The sequence below is a fragment of the Fundulus heteroclitus genome, chromosome 9 (assembly GCF_011125445.2).
Source record: "Fundulus heteroclitus isolate FHET01 chromosome 9, MU-UCD_Fhet_4.1, whole genome shotgun sequence".
In the NCBI taxonomy this organism is placed as follows: domain Eukaryota; kingdom Metazoa; phylum Chordata; class Actinopteri; order Cyprinodontiformes; family Fundulidae; genus Fundulus; species Fundulus heteroclitus.
The window spans coordinates 14,813,509-14,835,954 of NC_046369.1; the positions used below are offsets into that span (position 1 = coordinate 14,813,509).

Consider the following 22,446-nt stretch of genomic DNA (forward strand, 5'->3'; position numbering starts at 1 on the left):
TATTTGAGAAGTCTAAAATGTAAAGCGACTCAATGCAAATAAGCTGCAACTCTGACAAGATCAGGAGCCCCCTCTCCATCAGATTACATAATGCGTCATTTGGGTCACTGCTTTAGGATTAGCAGCAGCCTTAAAGAAAGGGCCTGTGGTGATACGGAGAAAATGATGATGATGATGATGATGCTGGTAAGAAAGTGCTCCCTAACCATTACCAAGAAACTGCAGCTGAAACTGAATGAGTCACGCTAACAGTAAAGGACAACCATTCTTGCAAAAGCAGATTCACATTTGATTAAGCACAAAAAAAAAAAAACAGTCTTATATAACTGAGTGGATGCACGTTGCTTATTCCTCTCCCTGTCATATACTATTATAAGAACTAGACAACTAAAGCTCACATTTATTTTATTTTAATTGTAAATCCAGATTTCTGCAAGTTTTATTTTTTTTTTGTATTCAAGACTTTTAGTTTGAATGTAAGATCTTCACAGATTAGAAAAATAGGTTGACCTAGCACTGTGACTTCAGAAATTATATTTAGCTTACCTAAGAATTTAAGCAAGATATAAAACTTGGGTTGAGGTTTTTCCAACTCTCAAAGGACCTCTGTGCTTAAAACATGTAGGTTAGCTAACTGCAATTAACTCTTACAGCATAGTTAGCCCCATTACAACTACTGATGATCCGCGTTCCTGTAGGGGTCATCGTGTGGAGTAGAAAGCCGATTTCTCATTTTAGTTGTCTAAACTGTCACTTCTCAAAATAATTAGAATGTTTATTGGGGAAAAAAAGGTTAAATAGAAAAATATATATATATTTAGACCACAACTAAATGCAATTTAACATGCAGAATTTAGACAAAAGTTGTTTTTTTTAAAAAGGCATAAAAATTATTATTCAATTTCAGACTTTATATAGACTCTGCAGAGACCGTTAAATACTTTTTAAAAGATATTTGAGTTGTTAAACTTATCCTTAAAGGAATTAATTATGACAAAGAAAAATTGTCTGATATTCTCATAATGATCAGTAAAGATGGTGGGAACTACACCATAAAAATGGCTGTTTGAAGAGATTAATAACCCCCTTAGCCCACTAGAGGGACACCAAGCAACAGGATAGAAAGACTGAAAAATGAAAAGGGTCTGGTTTATTCTAAGTTTCTGCATTCTCCCTTTGTATTTAGAAAAACTAAAAGATATGTAAAGAGAAAACAACAAAACAGTCAAATAGACAGTGTAATCAGAATATTAAAAAAACAAATTTCATTAACTACAAAAACATTTGTTCATCATTCAAGATGGGGAGCTTTCTTTTTTTTACTATAAAAGAAATCAGAAGTAATGCACAGCGCAACACACGACACATAATTGTAGACTAATTTGACAAACACAACCTTATCTTGACTTTTTTGACATGTGAAAAAAAATAAATCAACCTAATAAAACAAAGAATAATTATTAAAGTAAGTCTAATCAAAATGTCCATTTCTCAAAAACTACACAACACAGACGAAACAATCTCAACAAACATGTTCAATGACTCCTTGGATATAGAGAACAGGCGGGGTTCAATGTTCAGTTAAAGGGTGTGAAGAAATAATGCTGGTTCAGATTCACTGGTGGTGATCAATTTGACTCAGGAATACTTTCGCACAGGAAGGATGGCTCGTCTTAAATGCTGATCGTTAAAAAAAAATTTTTTCCCTGATGGTTCCTTTCACCGAAGGAAAGTTTTAAAATCACCAAGCCTTTGTTCATGTACATAGTGGTATTTCACCCCGTCAGCGTTAGGGGGGTGGAGGGTCTCTTTACTGCCTGATGTCTGCTGGTCTAAGCTGTCTCTCACCCTCAGCCAGGAAGATCTGCATGGCTCTGTATAGCAGGTTGATCCCGAGCTCCCGTTTCCTCTTCAGCTCCCATGTGGACACGACGCCATAGAAATCTCCTCGCTTCTGATTGGTCAGCATTTTCAGCCCTGGAAAAAAGACAGGTCCAAAGATGTTGCACTTTTTCCTTTCATTTCAGACAAAATCAACAAGGGTGTCAAGACCGTTCCTTAAAGAAAAACGCTGGTGGTTTCTAAATGGGAAACAACTAAATAGGTGCGAGTGTGAACAGGCTATACAATGGTGTTATTTTTTCTAAGAGACAAATCGTTTATTTGATCCAACAGGTCTTCTAACCTGCATAGTGAAACAGATTTTCAGCTAATACGTTGTTACTCCTCTCATTTATGAATTTCCACATTGTTAAATTTTCATTCCATCCACATGCTCTTACTCCCGAAAATTAGTGATAAAAGCAAGAAAAAGAAGCTAATAAAAGGGGACAGTAGAAGGCTTTTAGCCCAACTAGAAATTTGTTGATTTGGACAAACATGTTTTGCTTTTATTTTTGTAATGCAATGCCACTGTAAATAAAGTGTTGGTGTAAAGAGCTACATCAATAATAAGACAAAGAAAAGTGATGTTTAGTTTTTTTTTTTTTAGCTTGTGAGACTTAAATTGGATAGAAAGTGTCCCTTATTTAGTTGTTCACGTGCCTGAGTAATTAACCTGGACTCAGGTTAATCTGATGCAGAAAACACCCGCCTGTAAGTACAACCCTTAATATTCAAGCCGATTTTGAACCAGTTTTTGGGTTTTTCAACCTTGAGCTTTTCAAACTGTTAATGTTTCTGTTTCCACCTTTTTTAAGTTGATTTGATATTATATTCCATTTCCTGGATGGAAATGGGACATATACAAAAGGCCCCATTTCCATACTACGTACAGTACGTGGCAGTAAGCAGGGGCAAACCACCAGGGCCTGATTTAAGAGCACATGGGCCACTGGGCGGCAGGGCTGGACTGGCACAAAAGATAGGCCCAGGCATTTTGAGCAAAGAGTCTGACACACCGGGTAGTGATGGAAGGACGATGAAGGATATAAGTGAAAAACTTTCTTGTGAAAGTGCTTGCATATACAATGGTGTATATTTACTTGTCTAATAAACTTAAACCTACACCATCCCCCCAGTCCCATTATTGTATAAAGAGCAGAAACCAAAATGCTGCTTGGTCTAGTTAACCTCCTAAACAATCTACAACATATAATAGATTCCTGAAGTTTGGACAGAGGAACAGAGGCGAGGCACGATCGTTGATGAATATTAAAATGTATAAATGACTGATTGTGAGTGACTTATATTTTTTTTTACAGAGCATGTACTCATCACATCAATAAAAAGTCTCTCTAAACCTTCACAGCAGTAACACTTAAAATATTTAGTCAAACATGAAAACCTTTAAGTGAAAGGAGACAGAGAAAAGTGAGAAAGAATGATACTTGATCGACTTGCTCAGATGATCAAAGTCTAATTATTCTAGAAAAATAGTTGAATAATTTATTTTATACGGTACTTACTTCTCAAATAGTGTGGTGTGTCCCCTAGGGGCCTGATTTAAAATACAGGCCTTCTAAATCATTCTAAATGTGACAACAGCACCCCCTGCTGTCTGATCTTTACCTGCAGCCAGTAGTATGATGAATACTATTCATAAACTCCTAGAAAAGGACAAACTTAATGTAACTGAGGCTTGTCTTTAATATTAATGGCTGGATATTTCTGCCATATGAGGTTCATAGCTAGTTAAAAGTTGACTGCAGGTACGTGTCGGGCTAAAAACCTTTTATATTGTTGTTAATATTATGGTTAAAAGGCAATGTTCAAACATCCTAGTTGTTAGAAACCATTGTTATATGGTTGAAATGAACCCATACATGTGTTATTCATTTTAAAAAGGGATTCTGGGTAACCTTCAGAACAACAGCTTTAATGCATTCAAACCGAAAACGCTAAAAGTTAAATTTTTGACCCATTTTGTTGGGGATGGAGTACCTGAAAGTTTTTCCTTCTTCAAAGGGGGGCGCAACAGAAAACATTTGAGAACCACTGACTTAGAGGAACCCACAGCAGGCTTAAAAAAATCCAAGTTCAGATTTTCCCACACTGGTCTCTCCTCCTCTTGCCGACCTTTCACCTCTTCCACCTGCAGGTGTTACACCGTTTTCTGAGACCCATGAAATTCTGGGACCCCACCAGAACAAACATAGGGCCCCTCTAGTGCGCAGATCGGAAATGCAATCTAGTGAACCTCATAACGTGCATGTACTTCATATTCACTCTGCTTGAACAGCACTTTGAACGATACTAAATATTAGTCACGTCTGACCCAAGTTGGTTGTGTTTTTTAACCCAACTTTGACAGTAAATTAAAATAAGCTTTAGTTTGCAAACTCTAATAATTTAAATCATTAGCCTATAAGAAAGTTAAGCCACGGCCGCGCATACCTCTGCCATTATTGCCGTTATGAATTAAACTTAGTATTATGAACGATTAGAGCCTTTGGAGTCACTGTGCTGTGAATCACCTTCCTCCGCTGTCGGCACCTGCAGCTGCTTCGGATGCTGCTGCTGAAGTGGAAGCTCCACCACAGCCACCAGCAACGCCTGTGGTATTTTCACACATTTGGCAGCATCTGCCTGAAGGGCTTGCCTGTTTTTAACTGTATTTTTTCGGCTTTTGCCATTCTCCATGTTGCTCCTCGTTCTCCTCGCTCTGCATATGATTGATTGATTGACAGCAGTGGCCTGACAGGGAGGGGTCGTCGGCTACTGTAATTGATCCAACTCAGAATCAATCATGATTATTGGGCCAATTTAATAGTTTTGCGTACCAATAAGCATTATAACTAGAAAACAATAACGAGAAGAAAAAAAAAACTGCCAGGTCCAAAATAACCACCGGTGTGATCACCTGTGGGAAATGCATTCATACAAGTTATGTGTCCCGCACACGCACTAGAAGACGCAATGACTTCACAAGTAGCGAGTGTACTCTGTTTGCGGAAGTAAACATGGATGGTAATGCTGGAGCGTATCTTGCGATCGTTAAATTATTTTACAACCGGGCCAGAACACATTAACAATGCAATCTTTTTAAGAAAACTACGGCCGTGGGCTGCCTAAAGGCTCCCACATACTTGGGCGTACTGTGCACTATTGACACAGAATACCGCAACGCTCCGAATATCCATTGAGCGGAGCAGCTTCATTGTTTAATAAAGTCATACTTACACATTTTAACTGATTTTTGAGCCTATTGTACCACTTAAAAATCGGTCAGTAAACACAACGGTAATTGTATACAAAGTGCGCCTTATAGTCCGAGAAAAATACTGTAATTCTTTTGATCTGTGTACTTTACATTTTTTAGAACACTGAAGAGATAATGGGTGTTCAAGTGCCTATCATTCTGCCTGATGACCCTGCTTGCCCCCTTCGAAGCTGACTGCTTAAAGGATATTCTGAGACATGAACGCTGACAGCTAAGCAACGGTACTTAAATGAACACCACAGCAGAACTAGGGATGACTGTGGAGTGCACCTTTGGCCAGCTGAAGGGCCGGTGGAGGTGCCTTGGTAAACGCCTGGATGTGGACATCTCTGCTGTTGCCAACGTCATAAGTGCATGTTGCACAATCCACAACGTCTGTGAAATGCAGTGAGGCCTACGAGGAACCGGGTGCACCTCTTCCTCCCGTTGAAAGATGGGCAGAAGGAGATGCTTTAGCAGATGTGCAGCCCGCAAGAGTCAGAGAAGCACTCACTCAGGTTTTCTTAGCCAAAGTTGAACTACAAACTTTTTTTTTTGGTGTTCAAGTGCTTACTTACATGATAACACATTTTTATTGAATATCAACAAAATAAATTTTTCAACAATGTTTCCTGTGTTTCTCTCTTAATTAAAACAATAGTATGGCCTTCGTAGTGCAATTTCTATCCATTTTAACAGCATATAACAATTGTTTTAGAATACAAAAACAGAACGGTTTATATAAAAAAATAGTGCTCCTCTGAAATTCAAGTATTAACAAATGAGGCAAAACTTAACCTTGCATTGCAACTGCGTACTATTTAAACAAAATGCAGATCTGCATCCTTCAAAAAGAAAAGCTGCTCAAATGTGCTTAAGCTGGTTTGCATTTCATCCTCATGAAAAAAAACTCAAAAGAATTAAGAAGCGTGGATACCGGCCAGCATCTCTTCTTGTTTTTATTAGGAAGCTGTTGAGCAATGGGAGCAGACAGCTATTAACGTTTTTTTATGGAGCTCTATCTGCTACTGCTGTGTGTGGATGTGTAGTGAGAGCCGGGAGAGTGACGTGAAAGACAAAAGACCGGCTGTCGTGTACGGTTCCACGCCCTCACTCAAAGTTGCTCTGAGATTCATTTTTTAAATTTGGAAAATGTACAGAAATTTCTTTGCAACATTTAGTTGCAATACATGACTGATCACTAGATTGTGCCTCTAATGCAGGGGTTAAAGCAAAAATACCCCTAACTTGACCGAAACATTTTTCTACTCAGCCCATACATTCCCGGGGCCGTGGACGTCATCCCACATTAGGTACCACAATTGCTTATTGTGCAATGTCAACTTTATCCAAATCTAGCAGTTTTAAATTATGCACTGAATACTCCTATATCTCTTCCACCTTTCAGCTTAAGAGTCTTGGCGTCATCATGGACAGTCCTCTCCATCCTCTTCTTCACTTTCCACATCCATAACATCACCTGGTTAACTTGCGTTCATCTTTGCAGCATTAAGCAAGTTCTTCATTCACACTTTTGCCAAACTGGTTCACAGTCCACTCACCTGACCTTCCCTCCCTGTCCCCCAGAAAACCCTCCATAAAATGCAACTAGTACAAAAGACAGCAGCTTGCATCATTACATCATCTACTTTACACCTGTACATCAACTCCACTGGCTCCCTGTCACCTTCAGTATAAATCAATCCCATGAACATAAAAGGCCAACCACAACCTTGTCATTTCGTAAAATTCTTACTTTCATATCTATCCAAGTGAATGCAAGTTCAAATCATTTGCTAAGCTATTTATCTTTTTATTATTTTATTTAGTACCATGTTAATCCATATGGTGATCTTAAGGTGGTTCTAAATAAAATGTTATATCACAATAAAAGGTGAACACAAACAAACTAAACGACTGAAATACTGAAGACAACAGGGAAGTGATTTGAAACCAATTTTGCCTTCAACAGGTTCAAGTTGCATTTTTTTTCTAGCCATTTGCTTGTTTGACAGAGTTTATAATTTTATCATACAAATGAAAGGCTATAATTTTTTTCTGTGTACGTTTATATTTATTTTTATTCAACGTGTGGCAGTTCCTACATCTGCAATATTGACCTTTCTGGAGGCCAGATGCTGAGTCACCACTTTACCCAAGACGTCATCATAGATTTGCACCGGTACATTAATAATTCTGTTCATGTTTGTATTTGTTGACTCATCTGAGTCAACAAATACACCCTTTTTTTGCAGTTTGGCTAACAATTCTGTTTTACACTGGCCAGTAATGCTGTTTGTACAGAGGTAAGAGGCATGTGTAGCCGTTGCACCAGGTAAGACGTCTTTTGGGTAAGGACTCTTGTATTAACGTATTTCAAGTATAACTTGTATTTGAGCAGGGTGCTGCAATGTGGGTTTGATGAACAAACAACATTATTTAAAATGGCAGTTGTGTTACATCTGGTTACGTGTGGCATTTGCGGTCCTCTGGTTATGTTGCCAAAAACTTGTGGCCCATTCCTTCATTGAAGTTGCCCGTCCCCGTTCCATTGTTTGCGTGTAAAAAAGTTAGCCCTATGCGAAAAAGTACTTACACTCTAATACCTTAAGGTTTATTGTGCAGGTCTTTCACATCACCGTGGATGAGTTTTTGGCTGCCTATTCTTCGTAGAACCGTTTTAATTCAGCAATACCGGAAGACTATCAAGCATGAATGACATGTTTAATCATACCACAGCATTTCAGTGGAACGTAGGTTTGGGCTTTGATAAGGCCACTCCAAACCTTAATTTTGTGGTTTTTGAGCCGTTCAGAGACCAACTTGCTGGTGTGCTTTGGATCACTGTCCTGCAGCATAAAGCATGTTTTCTAGGGCTCATCATCATCATCATCTTATACAGATGGCCAAACAATTATTTTCTGACAGAGGGCGATATTCATGGCTCTAATAATACATCCAATTCCTGCAGGAGCAAAGCAAACCCCAGACTTTATTCTGGTATAATTTTCTTTTGGGGAAATGGTGTGTTAGTTTTAAATCCAGCTTTAATGAGACACGAGACTACAAACACATTCCCCTTTAGTCTCATCAGTCAACATATTTTACCAAAACCCTTTTTTGGGAATGTGAGACAGGCCTTTCTGGTCTTTTTTGCTCAGCAGCATTTCTCCCCAGTCTTTTACTTATTGTTGAATTATGACCTATGTGAGTAACTGAGTCAAGAGACATGTGCATTGCTTTAGATGTTGTTCTGGGCTGTAAGGATATCAACTGGGTCGGTGGTGTATAGTTATTCTGGTAAGCCAGACACTCCTGGAAAGGTTCACCACTCTTGCTTTTTCATTGGCGAATGATGGCTCTCAGTGGTTCAGAGCCCCAGAGCCTGAGAAATAGCTTTGTAACCCTTTCTAGACTGATGGACATAAATTCATCTTTTGTTTGTTCTCGAATTTCTGTTCAATTATGTATTTAAATCGAGACATGTTTTTTTTTTTAAGCTTTTAGCCAACTTAATCGGTTCTATTTAAGTGACTTTTAGATTCTACACGTCGAGCGCAAATCTAATACAACTAAACTCTGAAACATTCCAAAGAATTTGGCTAATCACAGTAAATTTATGAGTTAGCTAAGGGGGCATTAGCTTCTTCACATGCATAAAATTAGATTTGAACAGCTTTTGTCTTTTAATAAATGAACACTCTCAAACTTTAATTTTCACTCTAGTTACCTTTGGATGAGTTTAAAAATTTGCAATGATGTAAAAAAGTTAAGCGTTCCAATTAGGGATGCAATACATCGATTATAGTCTAACATTGATCGATCTTATCAATTGACTTGTATTCTCTTTTATCAAGAGGGTCCTTCCATAACAGGGAGAGGGCTATTTATTTTAATTTTATTTTTTAATCTGAATTTTAAGAGGCACATTATTAGAGTTTAACAATTGTTTGTGCCACCTGTATTAAATGCTGACTGAATAAACCAAAAGAATTGTGTTTTGTTTCCCACGCATTATTAAACTTGGACATATTTATAAAATATAAATAAGCATGAACCATACACAAGTTGTATAGAATAAAATATATGAAACACTAATAATCCTCGAAATCCCTGACTATTAACCATGCTTTTGGCATGTTGTCTTTTTCTATCATGTTACAGTTTTTTGCATAATATTCCTCCGTTTTTTTTGCAGCATTGTCACTAAACAGTGCAAGATAATTCCACACTGCACTCTTTGGACCGTTTCACGCTGCCTTATAACCACTGTGGTCTGACTGGCTACGCTTTAGAATGAGCGGCAGCGCCCTCTTCTGGATGGTGGCCATACTAAAACACTCAAAGAAGGTCCGTAAACGGACGCCATCAATTAGTCTGTACAAACTTTAATCTAATTAACCATTAATCGACAATTCTAAGTCGATTATTTGTTTTGCATCCCTAGTTCTAATAAAGCAAAAGCACATAATATTTAGTAATTTGGGCATACTTTCTTATTTACAGCACTGTATAAATATTCTTAAGAAACTTAAGAAAAAAAAAAAAAAGGAAAAAAAATTCCCAGGTAGGCCTTTGTTAAAGTGAACTGCTGTCAACCCAAAAACGTCCTCCCAAATAATCTGCAGTGCAACTGATTTTAATCAGGCTCCCAAAGCTATGACGCTATCTTCGTTGAGTTGTTCAGATTTACACCTTCTTGGACTGACATCATTCAGCTCACAGATAGTTATCGGGCAACAAGTCTCAACTCCTCCTCCTCACTCACCGATAGCCTCCACCATGCAGGCCTCTCTTGTGTAAGCTTCCACAGGAATGACGTTCTGAAAGCAGTGGAGAGAGATGACTCCCTGTTCGGCGGCCCACACCTGCAGGATGTGCTGTACTTTTGCACACAGTTTCTGTCGAAGGAGAGAAAAGCAGCCCTTTTATATAACCTAGGACAACTTTGTTTACTTCCTTTTAATTTTACAAGACAGATCTGTCTGGGCAGCCTTACCTTAGCGGTCTTCTCCCCTCGGTAGTACTCTAGAGCTTCGTAAAGGTGACTGTAGGGGCGGGAGCGTTTTCCTTTGCCCACGTAAAATATGGCGCGGATGAAAGTCTGAAAACACTCCTGGGGAGTTATGGTGTGACTGCGGAATGGGAGGTTTTTTGTCACCCTGATGAATGAAACAAAACAAAAAAAAAAGTTGTAGCAGTTCATCAGAATTAAAGGGTTTTGTTCATTAAAACCCAAATCAGTGATTAAAAGTAGTTTTAAATAACTTGACACCTGATGAATTGCTTGATCTTTTGTGGTCTTTCAGAAAAGTTAAAATTAAATTACACAGTTGTACATTACAGCATTTTTAGCACTTGTTGATGTCCTTAGGTGCATCAATCTACTCTATTACGGCCCTATATAAAAAGGGGCAATGATTTTGTGCTGCAATAATTTAGTTACACACCAATATAATTTTACCAGAGTTAAATAATACTATAATTATAATATAGTATAAGTAATACTATAATTTTATTAATGTTATAATTACGTCTTTTTAGCAGCGGTATATTGCATACAACCATGGGCACGCTACTGGAATTAATGTACACAAAAAATGTAAAAACTAACTACTTCAAAATGGCTCTTATTGCCTGCCATACCAGTCCAAAACTTTAACGTCCTTCTAATGGGATGTCAGAGAAGGGATGAGAGTGACCAAAGTTTTCTCCAGCTGTATGGAACATAGAGTCCAATGTAACAGCATTTCCCCTACAATATATTCACCTCCCTTACATGTTTCAATCTTTTATTGCGTTTAAAAATTAAGTCCTGGTCAATATAGTTTGGCTTTTCAGGCAAGAGATTGTAAGAAAAACTCTTAAGAAATCAAAATGAAAACAGATTTGTAAAAAGCATTAAAACCATATGAACTCAATTAGCATAAATATTCAATTAGCAACAACTAGCTGAACCTCTTGTTATAGGGTTGAACAATTAATCACATTTGCAATATAATCACAATTTAAAAAAAACGCAATTTCCAAATAGCAGAGGTCTACAATGTTTGTCTATGTAATGAGCCAAAAATGTAACGGCTCTATCTATGTAATGAGATAAGACAAATCCTTTAGGTGTCAGTAATAAGTTTAAGGTGGGTTTGCCTCCACATGGAAGGGACGAGAGTTGCAGCAGTGAGATAATCTAATTTTATTATTTCTTTTAGAGTTTATATAATCATACTGTTTTTACCAGAAACCTTTCAGGAATCTCACTACAGCATTAAGTACTGGTCAAAATGTATAATACATAGACTCGTTAGTTGGTTGTTGCACTTTATGTTCAACAAGAACTGATGTCCAACGCAACAAGCTATTCTCTTGAATAATAATATTTTGTTTGATAAAAACTGTTAAATTTTGTATTTTAAATTGTCCTTGTATCTTTATCTATAGGCCTTTTTTGTTGCTTGTGGTTAATGCAGAGAAAAGTCAAAATTAAATCACAATTGCAATTATGGTTGAAATATATCGCAATTTAAATTTTTGGCTAAATTGTGCAGCTCTACTCTGTTAGAAATTAGGTAAGTCAAATTTAAAAGGGGTTGCATATACATGCAGATACCTATTTATCACCATATATTGTGAGAAATTTTAAATACGGGATTTTTAGGACAAAAAAAAGATTAGCTTCTGGAATTACTTGCATAGAAAATGCAAACTGAAACAAAGGAGAAATAACTATAAAGCGGTTATCTGTCATTTCATTTTATTATTATATTATTCTGGGCCCTGGATCCAGCGATTGGACTCATTGAGGCGACAATAACGTTGTGATGAACAGTACTTAAGTTAAAACACGTGACACCATGAGGCTTTGGTTTCGATAGGGTACTAGTTAGTATTTTCTGTTTTCTTAGGATGACACCTGGAAGAAACAAACACAGAGTGGGTGGCGGTTCAACGCCCAACCAGGGACTGAGAGACACATGGACAGGAGTATTTGCGGGGCCCTGAACCAGGACAATGCACTGGCAGAGCAATAAAAGTAAGAAGAAACTAATCCAAGAAACAACGAGTCATTCAAACAGACCAAGGACAGAGACTGAACTTTACAGCAATGCTGCTGAGAATTTATTTGATGTTACAGCTTCAAGCTCGTCTTTTCTTGTTTTGATCTTTTCATGTTAGAATTTAAAGTGGCTTTGAAGTATTTTGATCTGATCTGTCTCTGATGGAATAGAAACATTTATACTGGTGATATGCTGCTTTTTTTTTTTATTAACCGATGTTCGTTTTTTTAAAATCAGTTTTCACTTCGACCATGATTTAAAAGTGGGAAAAAGCATCCTAGTCGACACTGAATCGCTGTGCACTGCTAGTTAGCAATGAGGATTATTAAAGTAATTCTATCTATCCTATTCAAAAACATAAAAAAAATTAAGTAAAACATAGCAATAGAGCAATCATGTAATACAGGCTCAGGAAGGTTGGGAGAACAAAAACTGGGTGAAAGTGCACAGGTTAAGTAAATTCACATTAATCAAACTCTGAAACTAAAAAAAAAAGTTCCCGGAGGGGAGGAAAGACTTTGCAGCAGAAGTCAAAAGTAAATAAAAAAAATCCAACAGAAGGCCTTACCTGGGGTCAAGCAGCAGGTAGTTGAAGCTGGACTTGATAATGCCCTCCCTCCACTTCCTGTTTTGGTCCGGCTGGTCGAACTGCTGGCACAAAGTCTGCTCATCATCGTGGGAGCTGGGCAGCTGGAACGTCTGCAGGACCCGACAGAGTTCTGGACTATAACCTAAATCTAGCAAAGTTACAACAGAGGACATCTGTGAATGCTTTGACCGATTGAAACACTACACACACAAAACCCGATATCATGAAATAAAAAAACGTTACCTTTCTGGGGATGGTCGGACGGCTTCCTGGGATGCTGTGTCCTGCAGTTTTCCTCCTGCATCAGGCTGCACAGCCTTCTCAGGTAAGTGGGCCTGGTGCGGCTGCTGATGGGGCCCGGGCTCTCTCCCAGCTCCACCAGCCTCAGTCTCAGCTCCCTGTCAGTCATTCCTCTAGTATCTGTCAACAGTTTGCCCGCAGCTTTATCAGGCACCTCTTCCTGAGCCGCTGCCTCCTCGGGTTGCTGGTTCTCTTTGCCTTTGTTGCTCTTCATTGCAGTTTGCAAGGATCGCCAGTCGTACAGAACGGTCTCGTCACAGACGCTGGTACTCGGGCCAGAGCTGAGCGAGGTGTCCGACGTGGGTGGGACGTGCGTCTCGATGAACTTGTGGCCTTGCTCTGTATCGGTGTAGAGGTACTCCGTCGGTTCGTCCAGGTCCTGAATGACTGGACGCCCGCCGGGGGTGAAAGACAAGTTTGCCAGGCGCTGTGGTCGGTGGCAGCTCGACAGCCGGCTCATGCTGTACCTCGGGGTGCACCCGGTGCCTGGGGTGCAGGGAGGGTCAGAGTCCTCTGTGGACCTCCTTGGAGAAAGACAGGCGGAGGTGGACGAAGAGGACGCGGAGTCGGACCGTGAGCTGGAGTCTTCAGTGACCCAGACGTCATCATTGTGAAAACTCTCTGCCTGATCCTCAGCTGTCGGGTCTTCTGCTTTTGCCTCGTTCGAACTAGCCAGGTCATCCGTCATTTCTCCGTCTTCAGAAAGATCTCGGTTCTGTCCTCTGACGGCGCGGATGATCTCAGCCAGATTTCTTACATAAGCGTCAATCGAGTTGTCCTGGTTCTTTTCTAACACGACGGTGTCATCCAAAGACTGTGACTGTGACTCAGCAGAGTCAGATAGGCTCTTGTGCAGAATGAGAGTATCAGCTTGGCTGTTACTGGCGCTTGGACCGCTAAGGGTGCCGGACTGCGTGTCCTGGCTCTCCTCGGGTAGCGAATCTCCTTCGGCGCATCTCTCCGAAGACTCTGTCGCGTAACCAGGAGTATAAGGTGAGTTGAAACAACGTCCGCTGCCATGAGACCTGGGCGTCTGCCGGATTGTCCGAACTGGCATCGGCAGCGTATCCTCAAACAAGGAAGCCATTGACAGGCTCTCCGGGGTTCTGCTCGTTCTCATCGAGCAGCGGCTCAATCTAGACCGCGTCCTGCCGGTCACAAAGGGGCTGGGTGTGAATTTGAGTGCACTGGTTTCCTCTGATACCTCACCATCTTGTCTGACCACATGTAGTTGTTTTGCAGCACTTGAAAAAGAACCACTACAAGCTCCCGAAACCTTTTGTTCTTCAGCCATGGTCAGTTTATCAAACAAGTCTGATAAAGGCTCTGTGGTTTCAGGTTTTGAGTCTGTCTTTGGTTCTGCTTGAACAATGTCATCTCCCTTTAAAAGTTCATTCTCAGACTCTGTAGAATCCAGTTTGGTCCTTTTGTCCGATTGAGGGCCCTCCACTGGAGGGAATACAGGCTGTTCTGGGGGTACAGGAGGATCCAGACAGCTGGTGTAGTGGTCACTCTCGCAGCTACTGTAATGACTGCCACTAGTCCCGCTGCTGCTACTGGCCAAATGGGCCTGCTCCTGTCGTTCAGAAGGATTCACCGGAGGTTCTCTGGTATTGTTGTTCTGCCCTTCCGGTTCATCATCATCCAGTTTGAGAGAAATGTGACCGATGACCGTTTTCTCCAAGTCCTCCTCTGTGCTTTCACTGCTGTCCCTACAGAAGACGAACACATGGTCCGGCGATGTCACGTCGATCCCCTGCTGTGGCAAAACGCTGGCCATGCGATCTGAGTCTAGAAAGTCGGGGTATTCAGCCATGTCGAACGGTAACGCGTCCGGGCACTGGATGATTTCACTGCTTTGCTCGGGGGGGGATTTGGGGCTGAAAACAGGAAAATATTCATCTACATTTAGGAAGCTAACACTCTTCCGACTTGCTCGCCTGGAGAAAAACTCGGGAGGAGCATTCATTCTGGAAGGAGATATAACACCATTGTCAGGAGCTGCCTGTTCATTATCCTTTGTAATTAACGCTTCCTCAAAACATGAAACCTCCTCTTTTGGAGCTGCAGGTCTTGCTGCAGAAATGCGAGTGCTTGATAGGACAGAAGGTCCGGCAAACGATACCCCCCTGCAACTTGGTCCTCCGTTGATGTTAGACAAGTTGAAAAGGGATGAAAGCCTCGTGCTGCTAAGTCCGACGTGACTGGAACTGAAGCTGCAGTCGGATTCAGGATAGCCGGACATGTCAGTCTGGTCTGAGCACACAGCTGTGACAAGAAGAAAGACGTTTTTTTACTACAGGGTTAAGCTGTGTACATTCGCACTAGCCCTTGAGTTTACCTACTTCTTGTCAAACATTTAAAGCGCTAGCTTGGCTGATCTGCTGGTACCGTCCCTTTCAGAAGAACGAAGGCAGCTGACTTTTACATGCAACTGAATTATTTATGTCGCACTATAACAACGTCTAAAATAGCAAAGGATCAGTAAACATTGCAATTACTTACAACTATACGCTACTGCTTATGGACTTGTTGGTATCATTGTTGATACACTTTTGTTTCTGCAGTTGGGACTTTTTTTTTATTTAAATACATAATGACTTACAGAAATGCAAACGTGCTAATCTTCATTTGTTATATTTATCCATTTTTTTAATTAACGATGACAACAGTGAGCATTTTTTCTTTGTACATAAAGTAATTTCCCCCTGGGATCATTAAAGTATGTCTGAATCTGAAATCATTTTAAAATGTAGGGAACAACTATCTGATCACATTTGGAGGAGTCTGCAACTAGATAACTACACAAACATATCTTACAGTACTGATAATGAGGGAAGTCCTCCTCCTCTTCCGTGTCAGCTGAGCTGAACTGGTATTGTTGAAGAAGACGGGCACATCTTTTATTGTCATGTTGCTCTGCGAGCTTGGCCGGTGTGTTCCCTTCCTGCAACAGCAAACAGATAATAATGGTAATATTAGATAAAGCTAGTATTCTAGATAGGCAAAGATGGCTCCTCCAAAACTTCGTTGGCCCTTACATTAACATTCTGCAGCATCCCAACACTTATGTTAGGATGCTATCCGTAGACTTTAGCTCAGCCTTTAAACCCGTGCTCCCAGACATGCTGGCCCTGAAGCATTGACTTCCTCACCAGCATGCCCCATGTGGTGAGGATAGGGAAACTCACATCTGCCCCACTGATCCTCAACACTGACGTGCCACAGGGTTGCGTCCTCAGACCTGCTCTCGTTACCGTCTTCACCAACGACTGCTCTGCAACCCACCCCACAAACATGGTAGAGAAGTTTGCAGATGACACCATTGTGGTGATTCTCTTATCCAACAATGACGAGACTCACTACAGACAGAAGGTCCACAATCTAACACAGTGGCGATCCAGGAACAACCGCATCCTGAACACCACAAGACCAAAGATGTCATAGTGGACAACAGTAGGTCAAGGAAGACTGAACACGTGCCTCTCTGCATACAGGGGGAGATGGTGAAACGTGTGGACACAGCATGAAGTTGCTGGGCATTTAAATTTGCTTTGACCTTTCCTGGACTGTGTACACCTCCCACTTTGAGAAGAAGGCCCAACCGCGGCTCTTTTTCTCAGGAAACTTAAACGGACTGGACCTCTATACTTCTGCAACAATTGAAAGCATCCTGTGTCTCAGCGTGACAGCGTGGTGCGGGAGCTGCACGGCACGACAGAGTAAGGATCTAGAGCGGGTGGTGAAGTCAGCACACGGGATTGTGGGATGCCATCTAGACACGGTTTATGCTGCACGAGTCCGGAAAAGGTCCAGACGTATTGCCACAGATCCCAACCACCAGGCGAAAGCACTCCTTGCCCTTTTCTATCAGGTAAATGATTTAGGAACACTCAATCAAAAACTAATAGACTTAAAAACAGCTTCTTTCCCAAAACAGCGAAGGCTCTCGACCCCTGCTGAATATCAAATATACCACCAGCCCAGTTCAAGTCTGTTACATGTTTACAGACGTATTACTGTTTCCGCATGTTCTGGATCCGACTGAGTTATTAAACTGCATCTGATATGCTAATGTCTATTTGAACCCTTTTAGCTTCTCGGGGAGTGTTCGTTTGGACATTCATCCAAAATGCAAATTTTTTACATTGCTCTGTGAATCAACTGCTTCTCTTCTTAAAAATAACATTTCATCATTAACTTAATATGCCGTATAAACCATGTTTCCCGTTCTATATGTGTTTCTCCTCTGTTGTACAGCATAACTTCATATATATAGCTTTTTTTTCTCCATATGGTATTTTTGCTTTTCTGAGCTCTTCTCTAGGAGTGCTCATTCTTCGTTCTTCCATGGGTGTTTTTGATTTGGGTCTGTGTGTTATGTATGCCTTCAGAGGCGACGTCTCGCTAAAAATTTCATTATCACTGCATAATGACAAAGATTCTTGCATGTATGTACAGACAGTAAAAAGGAAAACTTCCCTTTCACAGGAAGAAACCTCTAGCAAGTTGCGACTAGGGCTGTGGCTTTTTAAAGTGATGTGGCTTTAAAAAAATCTCTGATTTTACTATACCAAATTCGATTAGTCCATTTTTTCCTCCTTTTCGTCCCCCAAAAAGAAATAAAAGAAATTATTTTAAAAACTTGCTTTTATGTCAAGCTTTTTGACTGGAAGTGGACCTGAATTCAATAGTGCAACTAAATTCAAGCTGTGAAACATGCTTGTCACACTGAAAATATAACAAAATGTTTGCTGCTGGTGGTTTTACACAATAAGGTAAGATCAGGATTCACTTCAATTACCTAACCATAAACTAACTTAAAAATAATAAATAGATGAGTAAATCAAAGTACCTTGCATTATGGTAAAAAATAAAAATTTCCTCTTTACAATATACTTTCCTTAACATATAGTCAGCATTGCATGCTATTCCCTTTGTGGAAGCCCAATGAGTGCCTTGGCAAAATAAAATCCTGACTTTCCAAAAATGTAATCTTGAAAAGTTGTAAATTCTAATGAATCGACTAAATCTATTTATGGCCCAGCCCTAATTGCGACTTAGCATTAACGGCCATGTGCCACGACCGACTGGGGGTTTGAGAAGACAGAGCATACGGACAAAAAGAACACAGAAGCAATGATCCCGTGAGAGAAAAGTAGAAATGCGATAGCAGTAGTAGCTCCTTTAGAGGATTCATCTAGAAGATAAACATAGCTAAGTAGAAAGAAAAGAATTTTTTTTTTTTTAAATAAGCCTGTTTTCAAGCCTATGGGGATGAAAGAGAGCACCTGCAATTAGTCACAGTAAAAGCACAGCCAATAGCTATGGTTAAACAGTGAAAGACAGACCAAAGTGTATAATTTTAGGAAGTGTATCATCATACCTAACAGAATATCGTGACCAGCACTGGACAAGTAAAGACACAAGTCAATTATCTGAGGCTATGAAAAGATCATTGGGGAATTCCCAGTGGTGTTTCAGTGCTATGAGGAGCTCTAAAACCTCACTGAAACGCCAGCCCAAAGACTCTCTCACAGCTGGCTGTTAAGAGCAGCGGCCTGGAAGTTTCCCTTCATACAAACTACGTAAAGTGAGTTTCCATCACCAGTGATCCCTTAGCATCCATGCGAATTGAACAATTACACCCATCAATCAGCTGCGATTAAGCTGTCTAACTGTTAAGACTTACATTATCTTTCATATGTGGGTTCCCTCCATTCGTTAGGAGCACCTTGAGATTTTGACAACATCCCCAAATAGCAGCAACATGAAGAGGAGTTAGACCCTCAGAAGACCTGAGACGAATACAGATGAGAAATACAATAAATATGAAATCAGAGGACACTGCTGTGGAATATACAAGTTTAAATTAACGATCAGTTTAATTGGGCTGTCATCTGTAGGCTGATAAAACAACATGCTTTCAATTCCAATGTAGAAAACAATACCTGATATTGGGGTCAGCTTCATGCTGCAGCAACATTTTCAAGCAGCGCATGTTCTTCTCCGTTTCCCTACCGACGGCCAAGTGTATCGCTGCCACACCTTTTCTTCCCACCAGGTTAGGGCTTGCGCCCTTAGATAGGAGCAGCTGCACAGATCTGCAAAGAATCAGCAGGCGTTACTTTCTGGCATAAACGTGTTACATGATCACAAACATGCGATTTATCAAAGAGCTATGAATAGTTACGTAAAGCAAAGCAGATATTCAAAGAAGTGGAACTAAAAAAAATTGCCATCAAAGTATATTTATTTATTTATTTACAAAGGGAAAATGCATTTAGAGTATTACAATAAAAGTACTAAAAAAAAAAAATATATATATATATATATATATATATATATATATATATATATATATATATATATATATATATATATATATATATATATATATATATATATATATATAAATAAAATACAGGATTATAGCTACGGCTAATTTCCATCCTCTGTCCCATGCCAGTTAACCTCCTGCACATTTGTCATACCTGAACCCATCCATCCCTTATAAAAGTCCACAGTAAATTGTCAAACCATTTCGTATCACAGAATACATTTACAGTCTCCAATGTACCAAGGAACCAGAACAACAGTGGAGCAGCTCCTCCGATTTCCAAGTGAGGGCAGTTTTGATTGTCCAGTAGCCATGATTTGAGGTGTTTTGAGAAAGAGCTGATTGTAGACAGCGCTCTTATAGAGTTCCAGGTTATAGAGGCACGGTAGGAAAACACTGCCGGTCCAAAGGAACTTCTTCGAGATGGAATTACAGTCTCCTCTGGAACTTGTTGGTCTGTTTGCGTGTCTGAGCATGTTTTCCCAACTTGGCAGTTCAAGTGTCTTTAAAATTTCACAGTAGTGATGGGACTTTGGTTTTCTGTACAAACTTTTAGGGGCTTGTTTATGCATCGTTTCAGAGTGGTTTTACATGTTCGCCCCCGACTTGTAACGCTGTATGTCATACGCAAAACAATCATTGCCCCAAAATACAATTTAGCTGACTTCAATGTTAAGGCTGTCTGTAATAAATCTAAAGTTATACAGGTTGTGTTTAATTTTACTCACCGTTTTTTTTTTTACCTGTTTTGAGTCCAGTATTATTCCTAAACATTTAAATACCTCGAATGTTTCAATTTTAGATCCCAGGATCATCACAGAAGGATTAGTTTCTTCCACACTCCCATTTTTTTTTTTTGAGAAGTACATACTGACTGTTTTTGCTATATTGAGTACAAGGGACTTTTGCAGCCATTCTGAAACCTTACACATTGCTAATAAAAGTTATTGGGCTGCCTTATGTTTGGTTTTTGCGTCGATGTATATGACAACGTCGTCTGCGTATCTGGCACCTACGATGGGCGGGCAACGATTTGGTAAGTAATTTACGTATAGACTTAATAAAGCAGAGCCCTGGGGTAACCCTAATGTGTTCTCACAGGTTGGATGAGACTGCTTTTGCAACCTTACATATTGTTTTTGTTTTAATCAGTTAGGAATCCATCCACTGCTCAGAATTACTCAATCTGTTTGGCACAAAGCACACTATACTAAACTAAATTGGTGTCAGGTTCAAACACCTAAAACATTCATTAACAACACAAGAAGGAGAGACAACAATGAGATTGGTTTTCAAATAATCTTGCAAGGAGATCGAACGGAGATGCTTAATGAATCTTTAACACTTCAGTAATTCTTCAAAAAAAAAAATCTGTTCGGCACAAAGCACACTATACTAAACTAAATTAGGCTGCAGGGGGTTGACATTTACAGCAAAGTTATTTTTAAACAAGGGTAGCAGCTTATCAGTGAAATATCCAAGAAAAACGAATTATTTAAAATATTTGTTATAGTTTTGCATGAACCCCTATTCTGGAAATCTCTAGAGGCCACAGCTGAGGGATAAATGCACGATGCATTAACTTGAGCAATCTAACTGTCTAACCATGACACTTATCAGCGATCACATCCGCGCTGTAATTAAACTTTAAAGGACTCCCGTCCTTTAAAGGACACCAAACATTATGCCCCGATCACTTTATTGAAGACGTGTCCAAGCATCAGCAACTGGGAAACCCAACCCTGCAGCCCAAACTATCCGGCTTTCCGATGTCTGCCTCGTCTCTTTTCCACTTGGGACATGCCCGGACCAAACAAAGGCCAGTGTGGATGTTACCGACCTGGGATCTCCGTTGTTCACCGCGGCGCACAGCTGACTCGCCAGCCTCCTCCTGGTGCCATCCATGGTGATCGATGTTCGCGCAAAGCTATGCCAACTTACTTGCAGTCTCTTTTTTTTAGTTTAGCTCATGGTGAAATCAATCCGAAAGCTGTGGAGAACATGCAGCCGATGTTAGCTAACAGAGCAAATTCTGCAGAAGCAACTGCACGCCGCCCACACATGTCGGACTACATTTTTATGCAATTAGCCGACAGATTTATTTAATCCGTTGTTCTTTAACTAAATGTCCACGAATGTTTTAAATCCTGAAAAATGCCAAAGTGAGAGCCTATCCGCAGCTCCGGTGAAGCTACGTGTTTTGATGCTTAAACTTCCCTCCAAACAACAAGGCGGAAGTCCCGCCCCTCGGCTCCTCTGATTGGACAACTTCCCATCAATCAAGTGCTGCTTCATACTGTTGCAGGACACAGACATATGTAGACGCCTCATTGGGCACAGTTTTGCACGCAAAAAGCAGTGAACGTCTATGTTTTAAATATTTAGATAGAAAGATATTGAAGAAGCTTACATATACTTGTAAAGAAAGTAGATTGGAAGCCAGATTGGATTTTGATCGATGTGCATATATATTTTTAAGTATTGAGTATAGACACAGATTAGCAACAGACTTTTTGGGGGAATATTAAAGAGATAAAATTACTAATATGAGAAAAAAGTAATAGGAGAATAAAGTTAAAAAAAAGACAAAAGTGGTAATATTATGAGAAAACTTGTCATATTATGACAATTAAGGGGGAACATTTCCAGAATAGTCACAGTTTGAATGCTGCTTGTCGGGACTCTGATGCAATCAACTGGTTTCCCTTATATAGGAAATATGATTGAATTTGACTTTGTAAAGTGCCTTGTGATGACATGTTTCATAAATTGGCGCTATATAAATAAAATGGAATTGAAAAAGTTTGCAGAACTATCTTAGTCCTGGAGTAATAGGGCCAGGTTAGATTCTCATAATTATTTTTATTCTTTACGAGAATAGAGTCAGGAGAATGAAGCCAAAGGGATACGAAAATAAACTTGTAATATAACAAAAATAAAAATATTACGTATATAAAGTATATTCTGAGATTAAAGTCCCTCTGATACTGTTTAAGTGACTGAGTCTAACAGCAGAATTACC

At 39.8% G+C, this 22,446-nt stretch overlaps 1 protein-coding gene across 1 annotated transcript; it reads right to left on the bottom strand.

Annotated features, from left to right (window-relative positions):
• Positions 1 to 1,128: 1,128 nt before the first annotated feature.
• On the bottom strand, positions 1,129 to 21,677 carry ankle1 (ankyrin repeat and LEM domain containing 1). The gene is made up of 9 exons (XM_012872589.3): positions 21,265 to 21,677; positions 19,036 to 19,188; positions 18,777 to 18,882; positions 15,905 to 16,031; positions 13,028 to 15,352; positions 12,764 to 12,932; positions 10,140 to 10,302; positions 9,909 to 10,041; positions 1,129 to 1,977 (listed from the first exon to the last, which is right to left on the bottom strand). The coding sequence occupies exons 1-9, from the start codon at positions 21,327 to 21,329 to the stop codon at positions 1,811 to 1,813; spliced, it is 3,408 nt and encodes a 1,135-aa protein (XP_012728043.2). The 5' UTR covers positions 21,330 to 21,677; the 3' UTR covers positions 1,129 to 1,810.
• Positions 21,678 to 22,446: the final 769 nt, after the last annotated feature.

What these genes read in the sequence shown, in the direction of transcription:
- ankle1 (XM_012872589.3), bottom strand. Translation starts at nt 21,329, where the DNA reads ATGGATGGCACCAGGAGGAGGCTGGCGAGTCAGCTGTGCGCCGCGGTG. An exon ending in GTGAACAACGGAGATCCCAG is followed by an intron (nt 19,189 to 21,264) that starts GTCGGTAACATC and finishes GATTCTTTGCAG; the next exon opens with ATCTGTGCAGCTGCTCCTAT. An exon ending in ACCCACATATGAAAGATAAT is followed by an intron (nt 16,032 to 18,776) that starts GTAAGTCTTAAC and finishes TTGCTGTTGCAG; the next exon opens with GAAGGGAACACACCGGCCAA.